This window comes from Rhynchophorus ferrugineus, unplaced genomic scaffold, assembly GCF_030347505.1.
Source record: "Rhynchophorus ferrugineus isolate W39M unplaced genomic scaffold, kcgeb_rfMv2 rfM2, whole genome shotgun sequence".
NCBI lineage: Eukaryota > Metazoa > Arthropoda > Insecta > Coleoptera > Curculionidae > Rhynchophorus > Rhynchophorus ferrugineus.
The window spans coordinates 33,857,024-33,881,047 of NW_027472581.1; the positions used below are offsets into that span (position 1 = coordinate 33,857,024).

At 32.6% G+C, this 24,024-nt stretch overlaps 2 protein-coding genes across 14 annotated transcripts in view; one reads left to right on the plus strand and one right to left on the minus strand.

Annotated features, from left to right (window-relative positions):
- Window positions 1-24,024, plus strand: part of LOC143190643 (disks large 1 tumor suppressor protein) — a 676,624-nt gene that overhangs the window by 488,232 nt on the left and 164,368 nt on the right. The window lies entirely within an intron of this gene.
- Window positions 5,677-8,895, minus strand: LOC143190645 (uncharacterized). The gene is made up of 4 exons (XM_076395136.1): window positions 8,395-8,895; window positions 8,216-8,334; window positions 7,436-7,931; window positions 5,677-7,333 (listed from the first exon to the last, which is right to left on the minus strand). Exons 1-4 carry the CDS (start codon window positions 8,714-8,716, stop codon window positions 6,468-6,470), a joined length of 1,803 nt encoding a protein of 600 aa, XP_076251251.1. The 5' UTR covers window positions 8,717-8,895; the 3' UTR covers window positions 5,677-6,467.

The window sequence follows — 24,024 nt, forward strand, 5'->3', positions numbered from 1 at the left end:
TTATTAACATCTTGAAATAGGTATCTTTTACTTATCGTATTTACCCTATCCTTTGATTATATTTAAAATTACGAAATACCAAAAACTATTTTTAAAAAATTACAGTAGTTTTCAACATATTTTTTTATTATTTAATTATTACATTGCTAATAGTCGTTTCCGTCTAACCTACAATTCATCTTTATGATATGTTGAATCCAGGTATATAACTAGGAAGACCAATCGGCTCTATCTCAGTGTCTGATGAAATAATGTTTATATATGTCACTGCGGTATTTTTTATTATATGCACCTCACTACACAACACCACACATGATCAGATGGTTTGATTCTTTTCAGTCTGTGTCCTGCTCTGGTGGTAGTTGCAAAAAAAGTTGCAATACTTCACTATTCTCACGAGAATGGAGTCCTTCCTCATAACCCCTTTCAATTCTCTTGATGTCTTGACTGACTGTGGATATCTGAAGGTCCCGATGTAGGTAGACATTCCTGAAATATTTGGACGCGCCCACAATACTTCTCAGGACTTTGTCCTGAAAAATGCTGTATTTTGTTTATGTTACTCTTTGCAGAACATCGCCATAATTGAACTCCTAATGCCCATATAGGTTTCAGAATTTGCTTATATAATAGCAATTTATTATGTACTGATAATTGTGATTTTTACCAATTAGGCGATACATTTTCCTATATTTTTTTCAACATATGGTGACACTTTCTAATCAATTAAAGTCTTCAACAGTCAATCAACAAAAAAAGTCAATCAACAAATCTTTTAAGTTTTCCTTACGACTAAATCAATTACACACTTTCAACAGTATGATAAACTAGTTCAAATTCATTGTCCAAATTGAAGTAACGATGATAATAAATCGATAAGATAACAGGCAAATATCAGGGTTCCTAGTGAATACACGACAGACTATTCTTGACAAACTTATGCTTTATCTTATAACAAGTAAGTTTAAATTTTTCTGAAATTTATGTGGGTTGGTATAATGATTTGAGCTATATAGAACTCAAAATGTTAATATATTTGAGGGAATTGTTGAATAAATATTGAAGTTTAATACAACGTCGGGAAAAAGTACCATTTAGCCGCTACCATTTTGATTGCCTATAACCTTTCTCAAAGAAAAAATAAGTAAGTTTGATTTTCATAAGTTTGGTCTTTGCGTTTTCTTTTTTCGTTATGAACGTCTATGTTTTTATGTTATTTATGCTTATTCACATAAATTTTGATTTAAAAAACTCCTTAAGAAAAAATCTAGTACTGTTAAATCCGGAGATCTGGCTGGCCATGCTAAATCGCCACTTCGCGAAATTAGTCTTTACGGAAAAAGCGTCATTCAATAATTGTTTTCAGGCACCTGAAAATTTCGAATCATGTCCTATTCATGTCATGTTGTCTTAGGTACCATTCACCAGTAATAGTAACTACAACACCTTTGTCATTAACAAAAAAGACACCAATGATATTTCCAGCATGAATACCACACCATACAGTAGTTTTTAGTAGATGCAATGATGTTTCCTGAATTAATTGAGGATTCTGTGTCCCCCAAAACCGACTGTTCTGTTTATTGACGTCGCCACTGAGAAGAAAGTGGGCTTCATTGGTAATAATCAATGTAGACGACAAATCTGTACTGTACTCAACTCGTTGATCAGGATCTATCGGTAGCAATTTTTGGATTAATTAAATTTTGCACGGGAACAATTTCAAATCAGTTTTCATAATTCGCCTTAAATTGCATGCAAAAATGTGTAGCTAGGAACTTCATCTCCGAATTGACGTTTCTAGAGACTCTGCAACACTATCGCGCACCGCAGCCACATTTTTAGCGTTACGAGACGTCCGTTGTCTTCCAGAACGAGGCCTGTCTACTGTCGTACCGTACTGTCGAAAATTCGCATATATACGATAAATTGTGATTTTGTGAGGCACTGGACGATTAGGATATTTTTGACCCAATTTCCGCTGCTATTTCTCCGTCACTATTTCTGCTTGTTCTTGTGGCGTATATTCGTAATAAAATTTGAACATCTACACAACACAATGGTTAAAGCGAAACTCAGGTAAACGTTACATAACCAAGATGGCGCGCGATCAAAATGGTGGCGGTACTTTTGCCTCACCTATTATAAATATCTAATAATGCAAACTTCTAACTTCAGTACTAATTGAGCTATATGTGATTTGGGATGAAGCAAATTTTATATCGAAAAATATTTAGTAATTTATTAAGCCTTGGTCGAAAATATATTATTCCATTATTTCTAAGAAAAAAATATTAACAAATTCCATAAATATTTAAACTTGCAAGCAACAGGATTTGAGTTGATACTTCCTATAGGTAGACTTTTTTAGATATTTTTTTGTTGTATGTTGTATTGTATTGTATTCGCTATGCTAGTTGTGGCTAAAAAGTCAAGGCACTGTTCCATTGTCCTTCCCAAGTTGAATGTTCACCTCTGTGAGCTGTTCCTTGTATGCTCAATTAATAACATATATGCCTAACGGTCAGCGATGTTCGGTACTCAGTTGCATAACGATGGATTCTCTCCCTTGAGGAGAAATTCATGTGTCAATCCTTCAATCTTCGAGCCAGTTCGAAGACGTGAAAATATGTATTAGTTTGCATCTGCTAATATTGACAGTGTTATGGCCCTAGTACAACTTTTTCTTCACTTCCCACAGCTAATTATTCTCCATTAGATCCCGTCCGAGCTGATCTGATTGCCTAAAGTGTAAAGTAGTGAAGGAATTCAAATATCTGCTTCAGAAGAGGAAGTTCTACGATAAGGTTCCCACGGTTTTGACTCGTCATTGCCCCTGATTCCAGCGTGAGACGGGGCCACAGATGACGATTTTTCCACTTCTTTTCAAGTTAGTAGTTAATTTATGGATAAATATTCCTAGTGATTGGTGAGGTTGAGTTGATTTAAATCCCTGCAAAGAGCTCATTGAGTCCGAGCCGATCACTATTAGATCTTTTGTACGTTTTGTGCTAGCCGTATATAATCAGTTCAGTATAAGTTCAGCTGTTAATATTAAAATTGAATTTTGTTTAAAAATTGATTGAAAATTATTATTACACCCGGGTCACAGTGAGTGATGCGTTATAGAGTTATCTTAAACTTGCATTTTTCCATATTATTTGTTCTTCTATATTTTTCAAACGCCAAACTATTAATATATCAATAAGAGTTGTATTTAAGAAATATAAAAGAAGTATAGTTATTGCGCAAAATGGTATTAGAAAATTTGATCATAATCATGACCTTAATACCACCGCCTTTCAGTTTCCAAAATTTTGGGAAACGTCAGATCATTTGCGGTAGTTCTTAGGGATATAAAACATGGACCGATTGAAAAGTAGACATTTTTTGATACCTGATTTATATAATGTTAAAAATATAAAGAAAATTTTGGCTATAACAATTATTTTATAATTAAATATCCAATTTAGGAAAAAAACAAACACAAAGTTGTACACCTATTATATAAGGACATAAACAAAGATAAATGTGGCCTGGACTATCCAGTTTCTCCACCGTGACAAAGCTTTCCTTGAAATAACTCCATTCCCATTCAGGTCGTATATTAAAATGTGATTCCGTCAGACGTGAAACTATTGAAACGGGATACAATGGAAGGGGATGGGCAAGAGCAAGAGGGGTGTAGGCCGAGCGACAACGCCATAGATCTTTCCGTCGGTTCGAATACCGCGCATAGTTGCCGGATCTGCTTAGTGTCCTGTCGTCGGCCGTCGCAGGATAGTGCCGGAATGCCGATGATGGGTGGCGAACTCGATCGACCGAAATTGCGATCGGAATTTCGGCATAACTTTAAAATTGTCTGCGGCGGTCTTTGTGTCTTTTGGCGGAGGCGATATTTTGTTGTTTAATTGGAAATTCTAGATGAATCGAAGTCTCGTGCGGTAATATCTCAGACGATATTAATCAAAGCGTTATAATACGGAAATTTGGCTATATGATTATAAAGACATTTTTCATATATAGCATCTGGTTATTATGTTACCAAATTTAAATAACAGTTCTAACACCCTCAATAATTTGGAATATCTTATAAATTGCTTACATGGGTTAACCTAAGTTAAGGTGTACTCGTAAAAACAACCCAGCATAAATGTTAGGATTTTAATCGAATTATCATCAAAATCAATTGATCATATTTCTCCCATAATAGAGTAAAATGAATAATTTAAAAATACTATGCTACTAAAATTTGTTTTCCCAATATTTTCAATATATGATCAGAAATTTATATGATTATATATTAAACTAGCTGACCCGACAGACTTCGTCCTGTCAAAAAGATTTGTAATGTGGCAGTTTTTGTGCCTACGTATTTTAAAAAATTCTCCTGAACAGAACCATCACCCTGGTGATAGGGCGTTGTGAATAAAAAATAATTAAATAAAACATATATAAGGATTGAAAAGTAAGTAATCGCTTTATTGTTAATCATGTGAATCATAATTATTATTATTATTATCATTATATTGCTTTGTGGTATACGATGTTTTTTGTTTGATTACCTGGCGCATAGATAAACAAATCTGATGGTTTTCCAACACGGGAACAGGCAACATACAATTGACCATGTGAGAAACATGGGTTTTCTAGATTAATACCACAAACACTTAATGATTGCCCCTGGGACTTGTTTATAGTCATAGCAAAAGCAAGCCGTCAACATGTCTATAGGAAATTTGCCATTACCAATGTCAATGAGTTGTTTAGAGAATATGTTTCCAGATTGGTCATTTTGCAACTCGACACGCATATTCTTGCTTAAATGAAGTACTTTAACATGTTTCCACAAATTGGAGGACTTTAGACATGCATTGAGTTCATCAGCTGGCGTTGATCGTGGAATCACTGGCAATGTTTGACGAAAATCTCCTGCTAATAAAATCATTGCACCACCAAATCGGTTATTATTGCTACGTAGATCTTTTAAGGTTCTGTCTAAAGCCTCCAAAGATTTTTTATGTGCCATCGTGCATTCATCCCAAACAATCAATTTACATTGCTGCAAAACCTTTGCCATTGCAGAGTTCTTCGAAACGTTGCAGGTTGGAGTTTCATTGCTTTGCATATTTAATGGCAATTTTAGTGCTGAATGGGCTGTTCGACCACCTTCAAGCAAAGTTGCTGCGATTCCCGACGAAGCGAGTGCAAGTGCAATTTTATTTTGTGAGCGAATTGTTGCTAATATTAATGAAATAAAAAAAGTTTTTCCTGTACCACCAGGTGCATCTAAGAAATAAATCCCTCCAGTTTCATCATTTGTTACTTTCATAAGAGTTTCAAATACATACTTCTGTTGTTCATTTAACAGTGGAAGATTTGTTTGAATTTATTCTTTCAAAGCGTTGAGATCATACAGTCTTTCTCGATGCAACTCTTGGTTAAAAGCGTCATGCATTGGACGATTGGGCGCGGTCAGGCCTAATTGAATTAATAGTTTGTTTGACATTATCAAGCACATGTCCTCAATTGAAATCAATGCTTCATTGTAAATTTCTTCACTGATTTGTATATTTGGATTACCCATTCTATTCCGTATTTGATACAAAATATCATCACACATATAATCTTTGTACTTCATCCACAAATCAATTGGGTTTGATGGGAAGCATGTAGATATGATTATACAAAACAATGTTCGTATTTGATGAGTGTGTGATGATATTACAGCATCATTGAGAGTTTGATCCCAATGAGCGTCATTTTCAAGCAATTGCAAACGTTGACAGGCTTCTCTGTAGGATCCACACAATTCACCATCAACAGTTCGTAACTGTTGGAATGATGTTGGGCCACGTACATTGACTAATAGCAGTCGTAAATAAAAACATTCATCATTGCTTGGATGTACTGAATAAATCCGGCCAATCGCATCGGTGGAATATACATCTGTATATCCTGGAACTGGTTTTCCTTGTTTCCGTCGTATAAATCTCCTTGAGGATTGATTCCAGGTATAATATTTTGGCATTTCAGAATATAGCAATGTTTGTGCGAAATCATCGTTTTGGCATGTCTCAAAAAAAACTGGTTAATGTAGTAGATGGTGGCTGAGCAGCTCTTTGTACTGCGTTCTGTGCTGTAAAATACACTCTTTGTCCATTTTCTAAATGCACAGCTAAGTGAACAACAGAAGGGTGTCTCTCATGAATAGGAAAAGAAAATATTCGCCAAACTGCTTCATTACTACTGACATAGCGGCCCATTTGGTATTGGGTAACTTCATCATTAGAATTCTCTGCACCAATTCCAATCACAGCCATATCACTCCCTTTGGTTACATATTTGCAAATGTATTTAATCGATTTCACTGAATGGCAAGATTCAACGTTGATGTGTGCTTTGAATGTCTTTGATAAAATGGGTGAATATGGAACAATCCAACGATTATCTATTTCAATATCTTGTTAATTTAATTTGACAATTGTTGATTTTCCATTGTCTGCTGTCGATCTGCGACGATACAATGGATAACCGTCATTACCAGTAATTGTTTCCGATATTAATGTCCGTGGATATCGTTTTGAACATTTACCATCCATCATACACGGTGAATTTTGATTAAGAGTTCCACAGGGACCATGTATCATGTTTTTGATAACTACCTCATGCAATCCAGGATCTACTTGTACATTAGGGATTTCAGCTGATATCACTGCATCAACTTCATTTGGCCTTATCTTTTCAACCAACCAAATCAAAATGTGTGCATGTGGCAATCCTCGTTTCTGCCACTCCACAGAATACATCCAGCAGCGTGTCTCACCAAACACATTATGTTTTACGATGAAATTCATTAAAGATTTCAACTTTTGTCTAAAGACTCTGGCTGTAATATCATGACGATCAATGGATGATTTCCCAGGTAATAACTCCTGCTTAATTTCTATCCATTGCGGATTGCATGTAAATGTGATGAACAAATCTGCTGTACCATAATGACGAACATACGACATGGCATCTTGAGCATATTCGTGCATATGCCGAGGGCTTCCGATGTATGTTGCTGGAAGAATAGTCATCCGACCGACATTCTGTGCATTTCCATCAGTATTAATCGCATCTCGAAGGTGAATATACTCTTCAGATCGGAGTTTGGTTTGATTCAACCTGATGAATGTTAATCTCTCCGTTTCAATTTTAACATACATGTCATCAACATATTTGTGATATAATCGCCGACATTTCAATATGTGATTATCTGCATTTTCCCGAATCATTAGGCGGTATGAATAATAGTTCATTGAACTGACTTTTTTGTTGGTTTCAGAACCTGTAAACAGATTTTGTTTTAATAACATTCAAATATAAAATTAAAATACATAATATAGTGACTGAGATATTATCGCCATAGCTAAACTAATATTTTAGTTACCTGTAATGGGATTTATCATTTTTATTGATAAATCGTAGCCATCTTCACCTTGCCAAAATATAATGGGATATTGCAGTGCATCATATGAGCGGTGTGTTTCCTTTATAGGTTGTAATTGAAAATTCCGACGATGTAAAACAATATCACGGGATTCCAAGTTTTCTCCAACTACAACGATAGCAACTTCATCAATAGTTGGTGCATTAAAACGTCTTGTATGTTGACCTGCAGGTGTTTTATCAGCTCTGATTACAATTTTGTGATTATCGGATGGCAGCAGATCCAGGGCAGTTTTAAACAATATAATCAATTGATTGTGTTGATGAAATAAAGTTTGTAATTGTTCTACAATAGACCTTTTTACTAAATTGTTATGTGCACAACGCAGATCAATTTCTTGTGGTGAATTGCCCATAAAATAAATTTGCAGGAATTTGTTGTCGCTATCTGACACTGGTAACAGTGAACCTGCTCTGTGATATATTTGCCCTTGTATCTGTAAATAAAAAAAATATTATGGTGTGGTATAAATTAATGGATTGTCAATGATCAAACTTAAATAATATTTGATCTTAAAAAGTATATATTTAGTTTTAACTAATATCTATCAAATATAAAATATAATAAAAGTGTCACTGAAACTGAATCACCATATAATATGATGACTAAGTGATATATTTCGTAATGATTAAGAAATTGAAGATTAGTAACACATCTTAACTTTGGTGACAGAAAATTTTGTTCGCTAAAATAATTATGAGTAACTGCTATAATACATACCTTGAAAGTTGGCATAAAATTTTCCCGAACTGCATTTGTTGCCCCAAATGAAGTCATTTGAAAGCAATTGTTATATTGTTGAATATGTGTCAAAAAGTGTATAGAATCTGTTCCTATTCCTGAAACCAATGAGTACAATGGTTCTGGTGGTGGATCCAATTGTATCAATTTCACTTTACCATTTGCGCAACACAATCCATTGGCATCGTTTTTGTATTTTAATGCCTTACAGTGTGAGCAAACCAAGTTCATGGAACCAATAACAACACATTGGTAGTTACTGTAGTCAATTGACACATCGTAACTGAAAGCAGCTGGATTCAAACTTGCGCGATTATTAGTTGAATGTCGCGCTCGCGCTTCACGCGTTTGTGATATCCGAATTCTTTCACGTTCATTTCCGTCGTCACGTTCTTGTGCAGTACGATTAGATCGGTAATTAGCTTGGTTTATAGCATTTCTGGTTCTTCTACCTAAATTGCTTCGTCTTATAGGAGGCATATCAAATATAAATTATTTTTTCACTAATCACGAACTAAACAAACACTAACTAACTAAACACTCTGCACAAAACACGATATACGAATTTGTTTCGTGTATCACTTGACAATTCATCTGTCATCTGTCAAAAGTCATCTGTAACAGACAACTTTTTTTTTTAAATTTGATATGACTTGAACTCAAATCCTTTTAAGCCGTACGAATTGTTTTATTTATTTAAAATTTGAATTAAATTTTAAACAAATAAAAAATTTTAAATAAATAAAACAATTCGTACGGATTAAAAGGATTTGAGTTTAAGTCATATCAAATTTAAAAAAAAAAAGTTGTCTGTTACAGATGACTTTTGACAGATGACAGATGAATTGTCAACTGATACACGAAACAAATTCAAACAAAAAGGGCTATTTTTAGGGTTTTTCCAGCAATAATTCTAATTTTTCTCGCCGTAAAAACCATCCCTGAACTTCAACGAACATTTTAAAAAAAGATTTGGCCAAATTGGTCCAGGCGTTGTTGAGTTATGCGCTTAGGAACATATTTTGCGATTCATTTTTATATATAAGATTAATGGCATATTAAAATAGATGCAAGCTATCTCAAAAACTAACACTCACTAGTATTTTTTAAATTGCATTAACTCTCAATATTCAACAAAATATTAATAAGTATAAATTACTACGCCACTGAACATTATAATAAAGTACCATAAGTGAGATTACTTTCAGAACTCTATCAACTTCAGAGCATCAAATATAAATATACATGATGTTTCTATGTCTCCTATGGCTTTCGTTTATCCTTGCTTCCTACTTTGTCTTACATCCCACGTGAGAACTAACAACTCACCAACAAATGAGAAATTAGAAATTGTATGAAACTATATTATAAGAGTTAATGTTCTATGGAATCTTCAATGTAACCCTTGATGCAAAAATTACGTATTTATTACCTGCAATATTCGATTAGTGTTTTTTTTAATAAATAAATTTACCAAAGAAACCTGAAATTAAAATCAGAAGTCAATACCACTCAAATTTACAGAAAAATCTGAACATCCTTTGTAATTGCCTTTAGTACAATAATATGCTATGTCTCCAGAAGCATATGAATTAATATTGGTCCTAAAGCAAGAACATTTTTTCTTTTTTTCTTTTTCTACATCATACATCAAATAAATCAAAAGTTGATTTCTAACATCTAAATATCCTGTATGCTGAGAAAACTGAAGATCCTTGTTATTCTCGAATTTTGTTAATCTATATTGGGATGAAATTTTTACATATGTCGAGTTTTTCTTTCACGACTGTATATGGCTTCCAATAAAGCAGAGAGATTAATTTGTTTTTTCTGCAAAAAAAATGTACTCTTTTTAATAGTTTTTATCCATAACTCTAATAATTCTACCAATACGGGAATAATAGAAAGTAGCAGAAAATATTAATAACATTACTTAAAATTAAATAACAAATAATAAATTTTCAAAAATCGTTCGTCCTTGATTAATTTATGTACAACATAATCGACTAATAATCTGCCAAATAAGACTTGGAAGTGGCTGCGCGTTGGCCAGAGCCTAAAATATTTATTCTTTTAATTTATTTATTTATATTTGCGTTATTTAGCGATTTCAAATATTCACTTAATTTTAAGGAACACTGTTCTTTATTTTATTTTATAAACTTAAAAAAAACTTTAGCCCGAGCGATATTCGATCCTAGGACATCATCAAGGCGAGCTAAACTCTTAGCCCGCACTGCTACCCACCGGGTTTGTTTATATATTTCGTGTTACTGGTCTGACGGCTACCCCTAGTTAACTAGGAGTAAGGAGTCCTAGTTAGAGGTAAAATAAAGTTTTGACTAAACCGATTAAAATACAGATAACATTTTTATTAAAACTAATCATTTGTGTATATCTGTCAGTCAATTTGTTAATTTTATCTTGTTTTATAAGAGATTAGAGGTAATACTCAACACGAGGGAGAGATTTTAGAAGAATTTGTTTATTCTTTATATAATTATTAGTTGTCAGATTTTCAAATAGCCGTTAGTAACCCAATTTCAAAATTATTTTTTTAATCTTCCGAGGTGGTCCCATTGGAACAAAGTTAGGATAACATGAGGGGAAGGGGGAAAATCGAGGGAAAATCTCGTACAATGCTTTCACATATTTTTTATCTAAAATAATCAGTTATTTGTGTATAATGTTATTAGTGAACTGATGTGACGAAAAATTGGAAGTAGTTCAGTATAAAAGCCATTCAGTTTGCTTTTTAAGCCCTAACCATATCGTATGAGTAGTCGTAGAAATATGGTAGGCAACTGTTTCTGCAGTGTTATAGTTAAAACGTTAAGCTCGCAGGCAGAGGTCGCGGGTTCGATTCCCAACAGCGCAACCTTCTTTTTTCTACTTTGGTTGGAACATCAAATCACCTAGACTAGATAGTGAACCCCAGTGCCTGAAAAATTCCTGATTTTCAATCATTGTTTCTTTATTCCTATTTTTCCTCACACGGATTGTATAATACTTAATAAAATAACTGCGTAATTTATTGAGTATATACCTAACACTAAAAAGGGAAAAATAATATACTTTTATAAAAAAAATTTAATCCACTTTAAAAAAATAAATAAGGAACTCACTAAAGTGTAAAAAATAATCAAACTTAGATTTTTAACGCAAAAAAAAGTTTTAAAATAAAATATGTACGTAATAATCGTTGTAATAACTAAATAAAAATCAGTTTGAAGTCTGTGCCGAGCCCTCAAACGATACAAAAATAATAATATAATTATATGTCATAAACACAAAATTAAAAAGGAACAAAACAAATCTAATTTAGTACAACTATTTGGGCACGATACCGACTTCAAACTGATTTTTATTTAGTCATTACGGTTATTACGTACATATTTTACTTCAAAATATTTTTTCTTGTGTTAAAAGTCTAAGTTTGATTATTTTTTACATTTTACTGAGTTCCTTATTTATTTTTTGAAGTCGGTTCAATATTTCTTTATAAACATATTTTTTTTGATAATTTTCGCTAAAGCCAACGTGTATAAAGGCATACTTAAATCTTAATCTATTATTACCTCTTATGACTCAAAATTTGTTTCTGTAATCTGTTCTATTAGTCTATAATCAATTAGTATTAAGTGTGCGTTTAACACATGTTGTTATTTTTCATGTTTTTTCAGTTTTTAGGTCAACAATATCTTAGCGTATAAGTTGCCACTTTCGATATAACAGCTAAATAACTCTCTTATTCTTTGCATTAATTTAATTCTCATTAATTTTTTATTGTACGTATATATCGGCATTATTTTTATGCGTTGGTACCTTAATCTTTCCGCTACACCGTACTTTTTATGCGATTTTCACGCATCATTTTTTTCCTGACTGTTATATTCTGTAATAAACAAATTATACTATAATTAAATTTGTGATATAAATTAAAAGTGTAAAAATGTATATTAACTAAATTAAGCAACGACTGTCCATGTATTAACACTAAATAAACACTTTAATTAGACTTTTTTGTATCTCCCTGTTACCTTTTTTTGTATCCCCTCTTGCGCCTTTCCACTGACATCTTACGAGACAGTGTCGATATGACAAGGAAGCTTTTTAACTAAACAACAGGAATAATTATAACAGTATTTATTGTACGCAAATAACAAAGAAATATCAGAATCTTGTAGAAAAAGTAGAAAATATACAATTAAAATAAAATCAGCAACACAAATAATCAGCAAATAAAACTTGTCAGTGGAGAGATCACATTCAGTTGAACAAAATTGCTGCGCGGCTAGCTCCTGCAACGCTTGCTGCTAACTTAACGCCAAATAATTTTGTTCAAGATAATATCTTGACCGGCAACCACGTAAACAAAAGGAATAAGAAAGATAGGGGACGAGACGAGAAAACGAAATACGGTGTAATTTTATTCTTTGATTACAATGAGTTTCCAATGAGTTCAATTTATTTCAATGCCAGCTTGGTGGTACAGTGGTAAAGGCGATGGGGCATGGTCGTAAATTTATGTTTGTAATTGTTATCTTGTTAACTTGTAACTTGTAAATGTTTTAGGCAAGAGTGTAAAATCCGACAAGGAAAATTATCCCAGTCATGCCAGTAACCAGACTGGGTAAGACCGGAGGTCCTCTGGGATGATTTCTAAAGTTGGTCACTCGCCAGTCGATAGGCTTAATGCTAAAGACTGTGGTTCGGAGCCCACGTTAAACTTTAGGCCCAGTCCAGATAAACCCATAGTTGGTAAAAGAAGACTAAAATATATTTAAAAAAATAGTTTATTAGAATTACTGTATAATAAAATACATATAGTTATTTATTATTCTGATATACGAACAAAATAACAATTAAGGGACAGGTCAGGGGAGACATATTTTTCATGTTTAAGATACTATTTTGACTAAATTAAGTACATTCAAGTAATGAATTTAAGTGATCATAAAGAAAATGAGTAATATTGAGAGATAATAATGTTATTTCTAAAAAATTTGATTTGACATCGTTGGCATTGAAAGTATCACTTCTACTATATTCAAGAAGGTTTGACATTTTGTGAGGTGTTATGGTGTTAGCGAATTAGTATTTGATTAACTTATATATGTGTTATGTTACGTGTTATTGCCCATGTTTAGATCTGCAATTTCAGAAAATCTACTGTTAAGTGCCTAACTAAATCAATCCTGCAGGCTTCTTTCAATCAAATTTTCAAGCAAATCCACTTTTTTCCCTGTGAGAGATAACTGTACCGTCAATGCGTTCATGCATAATATTGGATTTTCATGTACAAACTGGCAGATAGCGGGAATACTTTCGGCCAGTACTTGAGAGAATTCCTGGTGGTATAATCACGTTTTGATGATGAGAATTGGGCCCCTAGGTCATATAATTTAACAGAACATGATTTCGTTTTATGAATTATTTTATGTCACAACGATCCATTTATTGATAGAGTCAGCGCTGTACCAATAATATTCAATCATATTAATGCAATTATTTCGACAAAAGAGCTCCTATAGGACAACATTGTCCTATATGTCCCATGCACTTTATAATTAAATAAACAAATACAATTTTGAATAATACATATGCTTTTTATTTAATTACCATCAAATCGTAAATTTGGAGACTCTATGTAATAGAAAATAAAGAAGAAAAGATTACCATTAACAATTATTAACACTAAAAATCGCATAACGTATCTACAAATATTATCTAATATAAATAAAATGATAAATATGATAAAAGAGATACAGATAAGCAGTAAGTAAATACGGTATATGGTACTTTTTCTGATACATGTATTATTTGCAAAAGAATCTCCCAAATTATCTGCTATATAGATAAGATAATGAAATATGTCATAAATGTTATAAACAAGCCATACTAACTAGAATATCAATTATACATGAATTATCAGATATTGCTTCACAATATCGCAGATACCTGTATTAGTTTCAATGAAATTATGATTTTCATTCATTAATTATAAGAACAGCCAGGAGGACCGAGAAAATTCCAAGTCAATGAATTGCAAAACTTAATTAAACCTAGTTCAGATAGCAGTCGATAAATTAATTGTTTATAGATTAATTGTTTAAATGATATTGCAAAAGGAGTCAAAATATCAGAAGGCAAAAAATCGACATTGCAGTATCATTGCTTGGCAAGAAAAATAAACGAAAATTCTGTAACTGGTTTGTATCTGGTGATGAAAAGTGGGTTTAAATCCATTGTTCGCAGCCATCCATTATGTTAATCCAATTTTCATTTGCTTTAATCTATCAGATAATACAGATTCCATCTATTTTGTTTCCATTTTTCTTATATTATTCCTCTATATCCTTTGGCTTTTTGGTGTGATTATCAGCATTGTTATTTGCTAGGAAAATACAATGTCGACCCATGTCTGTTATTGGAAATTATACTTTATATTCCACAAGCTCTCTTAATTGCAGAACATTATAACACAAAATAACGGTCTTAAATCTACATCTGATTTTTTTAATAATCAACATAATACATCAATATCTAACAAAAGTTGATTATCTAGGTATAGAAAAATGAATTACTGTTCGTAAGTCTCATTAAAATTTGAGAACGGCTAGACCAAATTAATTTTAAAGCTAATTTTGGTTTCGAAGTATTTATGGTAGAGGAAGAAGCCTAGGAAATATATATGTATATGAAATAATTGTGGGAAAAATAGTAAAAACAATAATTTTGTTTTCCCATAAAAAGTGTAACTATTATCAATAGCGTCACTTTAAGAAAGGATGGACATTTTAGTTTGTTGTCAAATATTTATGGGGGTGTTCGGAACTTGATGACTTGAATGACATGAACTGTGATTAAAACTACCAGCCACTATTATCAAACAGCGACTGGAATATAAAATATATTAAATATTGAAAATAATTTCCGGACACTGACCGTTTAATATTTTATTACGATTTATATTTCATACTAAAGTAGGTAATTTTTGAAGTAGATCTATTGCATAGCATGAAAATCAAGTGAAAAGTAATGGCATTTATGTCAGAAATGATACAGCAATGTGCTAACAATAATTTAGAATGGTGATAATTTAGTGGGCGAGAAATTTCTTTTCTTTTATTACTAACAATGCTAAGAAGGCATTCATGATTAGATTGGAACAAAAAATGATTGAGCGTTCGAGAGTGACTTTATAAGCTTATGATGCAAGGAGTTCATGAACATCAAACATAACAACAGCGAACACGACACAATGAACTTGAATGATCGACCGCAGACACAGTGCTCTTGTGATCGAGGATCTAGGATCGAGTAACATTCCACTACGATCGGGAAATAGATTATGATGTTGACAAATCCGTTAGGAATGGGGAAATTACTATGGTTTATGAATATTGCAAAACGTTATTCATCAAATACAGCGGAGAATTTACTAGGTTTTGCTATGCCGGGGGAAAAGTAAATTTACCACAATTGGTCCGACCACCAGACCCAATACGCTCATTAGTTTCTGGGATGGGAAGTAATTTTAACCAGTTCTTGACCAACATTGAAAAATATAATAGTGGTTTGCAAATGACGCACTGTATATCCCATAAAAGTGTTTTCGTTCAAATTTATATCAGAATTTAGTTTATTTTAGAATATATATATATATATATATATATATATATATATATATATATATATATATTAAAGTCTCCTTTTACCAACTAAGGTTTTATCTGGACTGGACCTACAGTTTAACGTGAGTTCTGAACCACGGTCCTCAGCATTAAGCCTACCGACCGGCTAGTGACCAACTTAGAAATTATCCCAGAAGACATCCGGTCTTACCCAGCCTGGTTACTGGCGTGACTGGGATCATTTTCCTTGTCGGATTTTACACTCTTGTCTAGAACAATCACAAATATTAAACAATCACAAAAATAAATTTACGACCATACCCCAGCAGGATTCGAATCCGTGACTATCGCAACAGTAGGTGGACCGTCCTGTCGCCTTTACCACTGCGCCACCGGCTTATATCAGAATTTAATTTTAAAAAATTGTAACACTTTCTAGTACCGCTGCTACCATTACCAGAAGTAGACCGTCAATTCTTACACACTTATTTTATGGGCAATCCAGTGAAACGAACTATTTTCTAAAAACTACAAACGTTTCTTCCTCAGAACAATAATTTAGCTAAAGTTTTCAAAATAGCATTGAATAATATACTAGATAATATGACAGCTAGGTGGCTATTGTTATTGTCGGAGAAAATTAACAAGATAGATGAAGATCAACGGATCATTTTGTTTTAGAACAAAATTAAACTACACAAAATATACACACACTTGTTATATAATAAAATAACTTATATAATAAAGTTAAAGCATAAATAACAATACTGTAAAATAAATAAATAATGTGTAACTATATAATATTAAATTCAACATATTCAAAATATTCGAAATATAAAGAACAGTTAAACCATCAGACGCAGTGATACACTTGTTGCCATTTTCAATATAGTATCAACCCCAACTCCCCCTTCTAACTAATCAACCCTCATGCCAACAAAAGCGTAACGAGTGAGTCGTCGTTCCAACAAGAGATATGCGCGCGCCATCTGCCGGTGCCCGCCCGAAACCGCGACGGAAAAAAGACCAAACAAAATAAAACGTTCTCCCTTTAATGAGCGACATAAATCACCGACCTGAAAAATGACCCCCAACGAATTGTAGATTTTTTTATTTTATTGTTATTTATTCGTGTTGTTGCCGTTGTCGGATATCTCAATTTATTTTATTTTCAAAAAAGAAAAAATACAGCCGGCAGTAGCGCAACAACCGAGAAAAAAAGGAAACACAAACGCGTCGATCTAACGGGGCGATTCGACAACTGGTTTTAAATTGCACGCCATTTATTTGCAATGGAAAACTGGAATTCCCATTTTAAACCTTTTGGAATATCGAACGTTCTTTTCTAATCTCTTTGCTTAACAATTGTCACAACCGAAAGAACCGCTGAGAATCTTTTTGTGGCCTAAAACCATCTCATTTGATTTGATTGTCCTTTTTATATTGGATATATAGATATCTTTTGGGCCAATATTTATCGATATTTTTATCAAAAAAGAATCGATAGTTGTTAATGAGTGTATCGAATTTTTAGTTGTCAAGTAAAATATCGATATGAAAAATCCAAGGACTTCTGCCTCCTGGATATCAAGTGAATTTTGCACGGTTGCTATCGGTTTATTTTGTTCACCAAAATATCGATATTTTTCTCCACGGCCGACGTCTCAACTATAAATACTAAATAACATTATGATTGTTATACAGCTATTATAAAAATAGGATTTAGTTGTAACTATTTCATATACTGTATATATAGAGTATATAGATTTGAATTAATTTTCAAGATGATACAACAGATGATCAAGTTATACTGTGTCTCCTCAAACATTTCTGAAACCATATGTTATGTCAATGCTCTATAATTCAGCTTTTCTTTTGTTAAGTGCCATTTTACTAAACTTGAGTGAAGAATAGTTTTCTTCTGCTCTAAAACTACTGAATATATGATTTTTCAAGAATTACATTTTATTTTCTAATTTATTCGAGGAATAAAAAATTAAATTAAAGAAATAATAAAGCAACTGTAAGCCACTGAGTGATACCGAAAACTTACAGTCGGCATACTCTCTTGATAAAAGATCTTTTACTAATTTGCAATTTGGTGAAAACGAACCGACTATTATAACTTCAAAAGACTACGTTTCCAACAATTATATTCCAAAGAAAGATGGAAAGATGGATGTGGTAGTTAAAATGACAAGAGACATAATATTTTACAATATATAATATATAATTTACAATATATAATTGAATAAAAATATCTATTAAATTATCCAAAATCCTTGTACTAATCTTTCAGTATAGTTATTACAAAACAGTTGAATAATTTTCATGTTATATAATTAAAGTACATGCACAGATTATATTAATAAACATCTTAATAAAATCTTAATAAAAATCGCCCAATAAGCGTCCTCAACAATGGATCGGGAAAATAAAGCAAAAACTTCGGAATCAACCGACCAACAGCATCAAAGCGGAGGCAATGTCCTGTTCGAACAGCTTTAATTTCTATTATTCGGATATAAAATGATAATGGGAATGCATTAAAAATAGAGATACGTAGGGAAGATATTTCTGAAAAGAAAATATGTATACATTAAATACTAGTTCCTCGTCATATTGTCGACCATGCTTCATACTCTTATTATCTAAATATATATTTTGCTTTTTCCACTTTCCTTCTTTCTAAGACTCTCTTAGATGTTTACGTGTAGCTACCATAATACTTAACGCTCTAAAAGTTGTTATTCATATTTCTGGCCCAATAGTAATGAAGCATAGTTGATAATCGATATTTATTGTTTTTAAAATCATTATCTCTGAAAATCGATTCACTTGTCCAAGATATGAAATCAATTTTCGTACCATTGTTTTCCACTCAGACTGAGGTAAAAGCTTATGTGTGAATCCTTGCATTGTGATGATGATTGTGTGATTCTCTTATTCTTTTTCCAAATTTCTTCTTATTCCGCCAACTAAAATGTTGTATTTGTATCATTCGAAATTGATTCCGTCCTATATTGCTCTAATGCCAGTGTCTCTACATTGCCGATAATACCGAAGAAATAGGCAGCCATCTCCTTCAATAAGCTTTTTCTGCGAAGATCTTTGCTAGATTTAACTACCTTTGGAAGCTTTCGATGTCCGTATAGATGCTATACATTTTAACATTTCTAATCGGCAAAAGAATCATTTTATAGTCGTTACAAATATTTACTATATAATGATCAATACGGGAAAAAATATTTTTTACGACCAAATCATCATGAAATATCGTATTAATGCCATCATTCCAGTTTCTCTAGTGTGACAGGATGGTTCCTTACCGCTAAAAAAAATTAAGTCCACCGAGACAGTGTTGCGTTGATAATCCACGTCTAATGTTATGTATATGTAATCAAAGAATTCCGTTTTTTTTTGGCCAATATGAAGTTTCTGTTAACATCATAAATCGCACTCAAATTAAGACATGTTTTTAATAGGCCTGTGGCCAACAATGAAAAGTTTCCAACGAAAATAATCAGATAATAAAATATAATGGCGTCTAACAACAATTTAGTGCTGCTAAAGCCAAAACTATAAGTAGCCACAATTGTATTGCAACTTATTTTTGTATTCATTCGATAATTCCTTCTTCAACGTTCTTGATCTTGTATATTGAAATCATTTTTTCTAAATATCTTAAGGACTTCCAGCGGCAGTTTTCCATTTGATTTGAAGTATTAAAACTTTAGGTCAAGGTTTCTTCGCATATAACGGGTGAACTTTTATTTTAAACACGGGAAGAAGTTGATCAATGCACTTTAATTTTGATAATGCACGTCGAAAGACACAATAAATCATTACACGGAAATAGTTAATTTCAGTTTTTCTTTTTAAAAAATACAAAAACTTGTATTGAAAAAGATAACCCCAGTTAAAATATAAATGATGCTCCTCGTATGAATGTCTATAAGCTAATGTTATAGACCCATATATTACGGATGTCGACTACGGAGAAAAATATCGATGTATCGGAGAATAAACAAAAATATCGATACTTATTTTTAACACTATCGATATTTCTTCAGTCCAACCCTAATTTTCCACGCCAAATTCTCTGATGACCGGAGAGGAGAAATTTTAAAACAAGAAATACGTGAATCAATACGAAAATGAAAATAACCATTAAGTTCAATACATTCACTCGAAAACGCTAGGTTTTTATATAAAACTTTTTCCGCGTCAATCTGTTTTTGTATAACCAGTGGGGAGATATCTCAAAACACAAGTTCGATACTCTACTTCAAAATCCTCTGGTTTTTAATATAGATATTTTAATTTAAAACTCAAACTTCGATATTATCCTTTTTTTTTGAAAAAATATAAAAATATATATATATCAGTCAAAAAAAAAAGGCGAAAAATACCGATATTTTTCGACATTCCTACCATATAACACATAACATATTACCTCGAAAGTAACACAACATGAAATACTTTACATGATGTTTGCGATGGTTTTTCCTATTGAGCTTTCGGAGTAATCTTGAAAATGGAAAAAAAACAGATAGCTATAAATAAAAGAAGATTCTTTTTTGATACGGACAACATTCGAATACGTTTTTCGAAAAAAAGTGGCGGGAGTACGGTGCGCGGTACCGCGGGATCCGAAACAATTTCGCAATAACTTTGTCGTAATTCGACAGAAAAAATCCAACCGACATTCCGCTGCTAATCATATTCAAAAGCCGCCGTATGATTTATTTCCCGGGAGGGAGGAATGTTTGCGAGCGAGCGAAAACATCCCCGCGGACGCTGAAGCCGCAGGATTAAAAAGCCTATTTAGCAGCTTAATTAAAACGTTGCCGGCGTCGAATTAGACGTAAATTTTAATTTCGCCCGCCGAAACTAATGGAATTACTAGAAAACGCAAAGGACTACGCCCGAACACGAGACGCACGCTTAATGTGTTCGCTCCGGATATTAAATATTAGATGATCAACTCCATTTGCCTGCGTATAATCATTATTTAAATAGTACTGCGTATTTTTCTATTTAGAATAAAATATCACATTTGTGAAGCATCTTAATAATCAAACAAAGAACACATTTTAATCCTACAATTGTCTAGATGACTGTAATAATCAAAAAATTTTGATTTGTAATAATAATATGCTATAGAGGGATTATCAAAAATATATTTATCTTAAAATTAAAATAAAAGCTAAATTTCAAAAATTCGGCATGTTAAATCAAACATCAATCCAAAGCGCTACGAAACACTGACGTCAGTGATCGTTTCCCAACTACCATTTCCGCATGTGAACATTAACGCGCTTCGATTTTATTTTGACTATTTATCACATATCTCACAGCTAAAAAAAGATATTTTGTAACCAACAGAAATGATAAATGAAAAAATTCAACTGAGATGTATCAAAGCAAATAATCGAAATTGGCCCATAATCGATTCGTCGATAATAACTGTACTCTGTGACCGTAACGGAAACAATTTTAAGTACAATACTAGAATTTTTACAAAATTGAAGTGAGTGAATTTCCCAGACATATCAACTATGCAATGTGGTAGAATATTGAAAAATATTAAGTAAAAAATACTATCAATACAAATTTTTTTTTAACATCTTTATTAGATACGCTTACTACAATCTTAATTTACAATTAATTTATTACTACTTTTCCTATGTACTTGGATTAATTAACAAGCAAGACGAGTGCGAGAAAATACACCAGTATGTATTCCTCAATTATAAAATTATAATTATTTATTAATTATTAACTTATAGCTATAGTTTACACTAAATGTATACACTTTATATAAGTTCGTATGGTTTTGTTCGCTTCAATCTCCTGACATCCTGCGCGTTGTTCAGCAGTTGTATTGCTTCCACGTTAGTATGATTTAGTAATCTTCTTTTGTGTTTCAAGGCGAAATCCATTTTTCAGTTTTCCAGGTCATCGTGCAGTTCTTCATTGGTTACATAGCGATAGGCATTGGTAATCAATCGAAGAACCTTGTTTTGACAGCGTTGTATGACTAGTTGAATAGAATTTTTAGTGCACCCCCATATTTGCACCCCGTAGGTCCAAATTGGCTTTATAATTGTATTATAGATCAACCTCTTTGATTTTAGATCAAGTTGAGAGTATCTTCCGACTAACCAGTGTAGTTGTTTTATGTTGGTTCTAATGTGTTTTGTTTTTTGTCTAACGGGATGTTTCCAATTTAATCTACCGTCAAGATGGATTCCATGGTATTTAGCTGATTCTGCTTGAGGAATTGAGGCATCCATTGAGTGATATATTTAAGTTTTTATTATTTCGCCTCAATGCAAAATTAACGTGGACAGCTATTAAGTTGAATTTTCCAATCTTTCGTCCATTTGTAGATTTTGTTGATTGCCACCTGCACTTTTTCTATTGCCCTAGATAGAGATATATCTTTTGCCATAATAATTGTATCATCAGCAAAGGTTCCAAGAAGTGTTTCTTTTGTTGTTGAAATGTCAGCACTGTAGAGCAGATACAGGAGAGGTCGTAAGACGCTACCTTGTGGAACTCCATCCGAGATATTTTTAAATATTGAGAACGCCATTTCGTGCGATACTCTAAATTTTCTTCCCAATAAATATGACTCCAGCAATTGACAATAATTACGCGGTAACAATTTGCTCATCTTACGGATTAATCCCAAATGCCACACCCAATCAAAAGCTTGTGAGACATCCAGGAATATTGCAGGGCAGTACTTCTTTTCCTCAAACGCTCTTTCGATAGCCGCAGTTACTCTGTGCACTTGATCGATTGTTCAATGGTGATTTCGAAAACAAAACTGGAAATCTGGTATTGTTACCAAATGTTTAACGCGTTTAAATATCAGTTTTTTAAATAGCTTTGATATTGCAGGTAGTAGCGAAATAGGCCTGCAATATTCGACTTGTTCTGCAGGTTTTCAGGTTTTTTGAGCATAATTATTTGTGCCACTTTAAAGCATTCCGGGACATGCTTCGGCCTTAAACAGGCATTATATATATATGTCAACATGATAATTGCTTTTCGTGGCAGTTCTTTCAACAATCCAGGTGTAATGTCACCTATACCAGGTGTCTTTTTAGGATTGAGGTTATCAATTTCAGTGGCAACTTCCAGTGGATAAATTAGATTTAAATCTAAATCGGGTTGATAATCAGGAGATGTATCCATGGTAGATTCTATATCATTAGGTTGAAATATGTTAGCTAAGTACTGTGCGAACAATTCAGCTTTTTTATTGTCGCGTCGAACCCATTCATTTCGATCATTTTTAATTGGCGGTACTCGAATAATTGGTCTTTTAAATCTAAGTTAGTTAATTAATAGGCCGGTTGAGAACTGTGAATCTACTGAAACATTTTATGATGATTTTATGATTTATGAAGATACACATGCAAATGCAATTGGCAGCTCTACTTAAATATTCATTTTATATAGTTGATAATAACTGCAGCATAAAAAAGGTTTTAACATTATACATTTGATGATGGATATTTAATTTTCTTAAACATTTAGGAGTGCTATGGAATGTAAAAGTGTGTAGAATGTAGTATTGTAGCAAATTACCTTGCAATATGTGGATAAATAAAATGCACCAATATTAATTCTTCATCCAACCACCAAAAGTTTATTTACCTATCAGGCTATCATCCTTACAAACTTATAAGCACGAGCAACTGCAATACTTCATCAAGTACTTGACAAAATATGTGTTTAGATTGTTTGTGTTTGCTATAACATTCACAATCTATAAAAACTTGATAAAATCGCATTGTTCAATCAAATATGTTTTAATTACATGGAAGTGTAGCCCACCATATTGATATTGGTTTTTTGTAATCTAATCATGATGGGATCTGATTGATACTTATTGAAGATTTAGAATTTGATTAATATTTTTCTTTGTATTTTGTCGAAATGATCGTTTAGTATTGAAGAGCAATGAATGTTCGGTGAGTTCAGTTAGAAACGCATTTTCTTCTATTTGATTGGCAATAGAATTTTGTAGAAATGTATACTGACTTCATGTACACTTGTACGACCAAACCCATTACATTATATTAAATATAATTTTCGATATTATTTGGTAACTGAAAAAAGAACAAAATTATT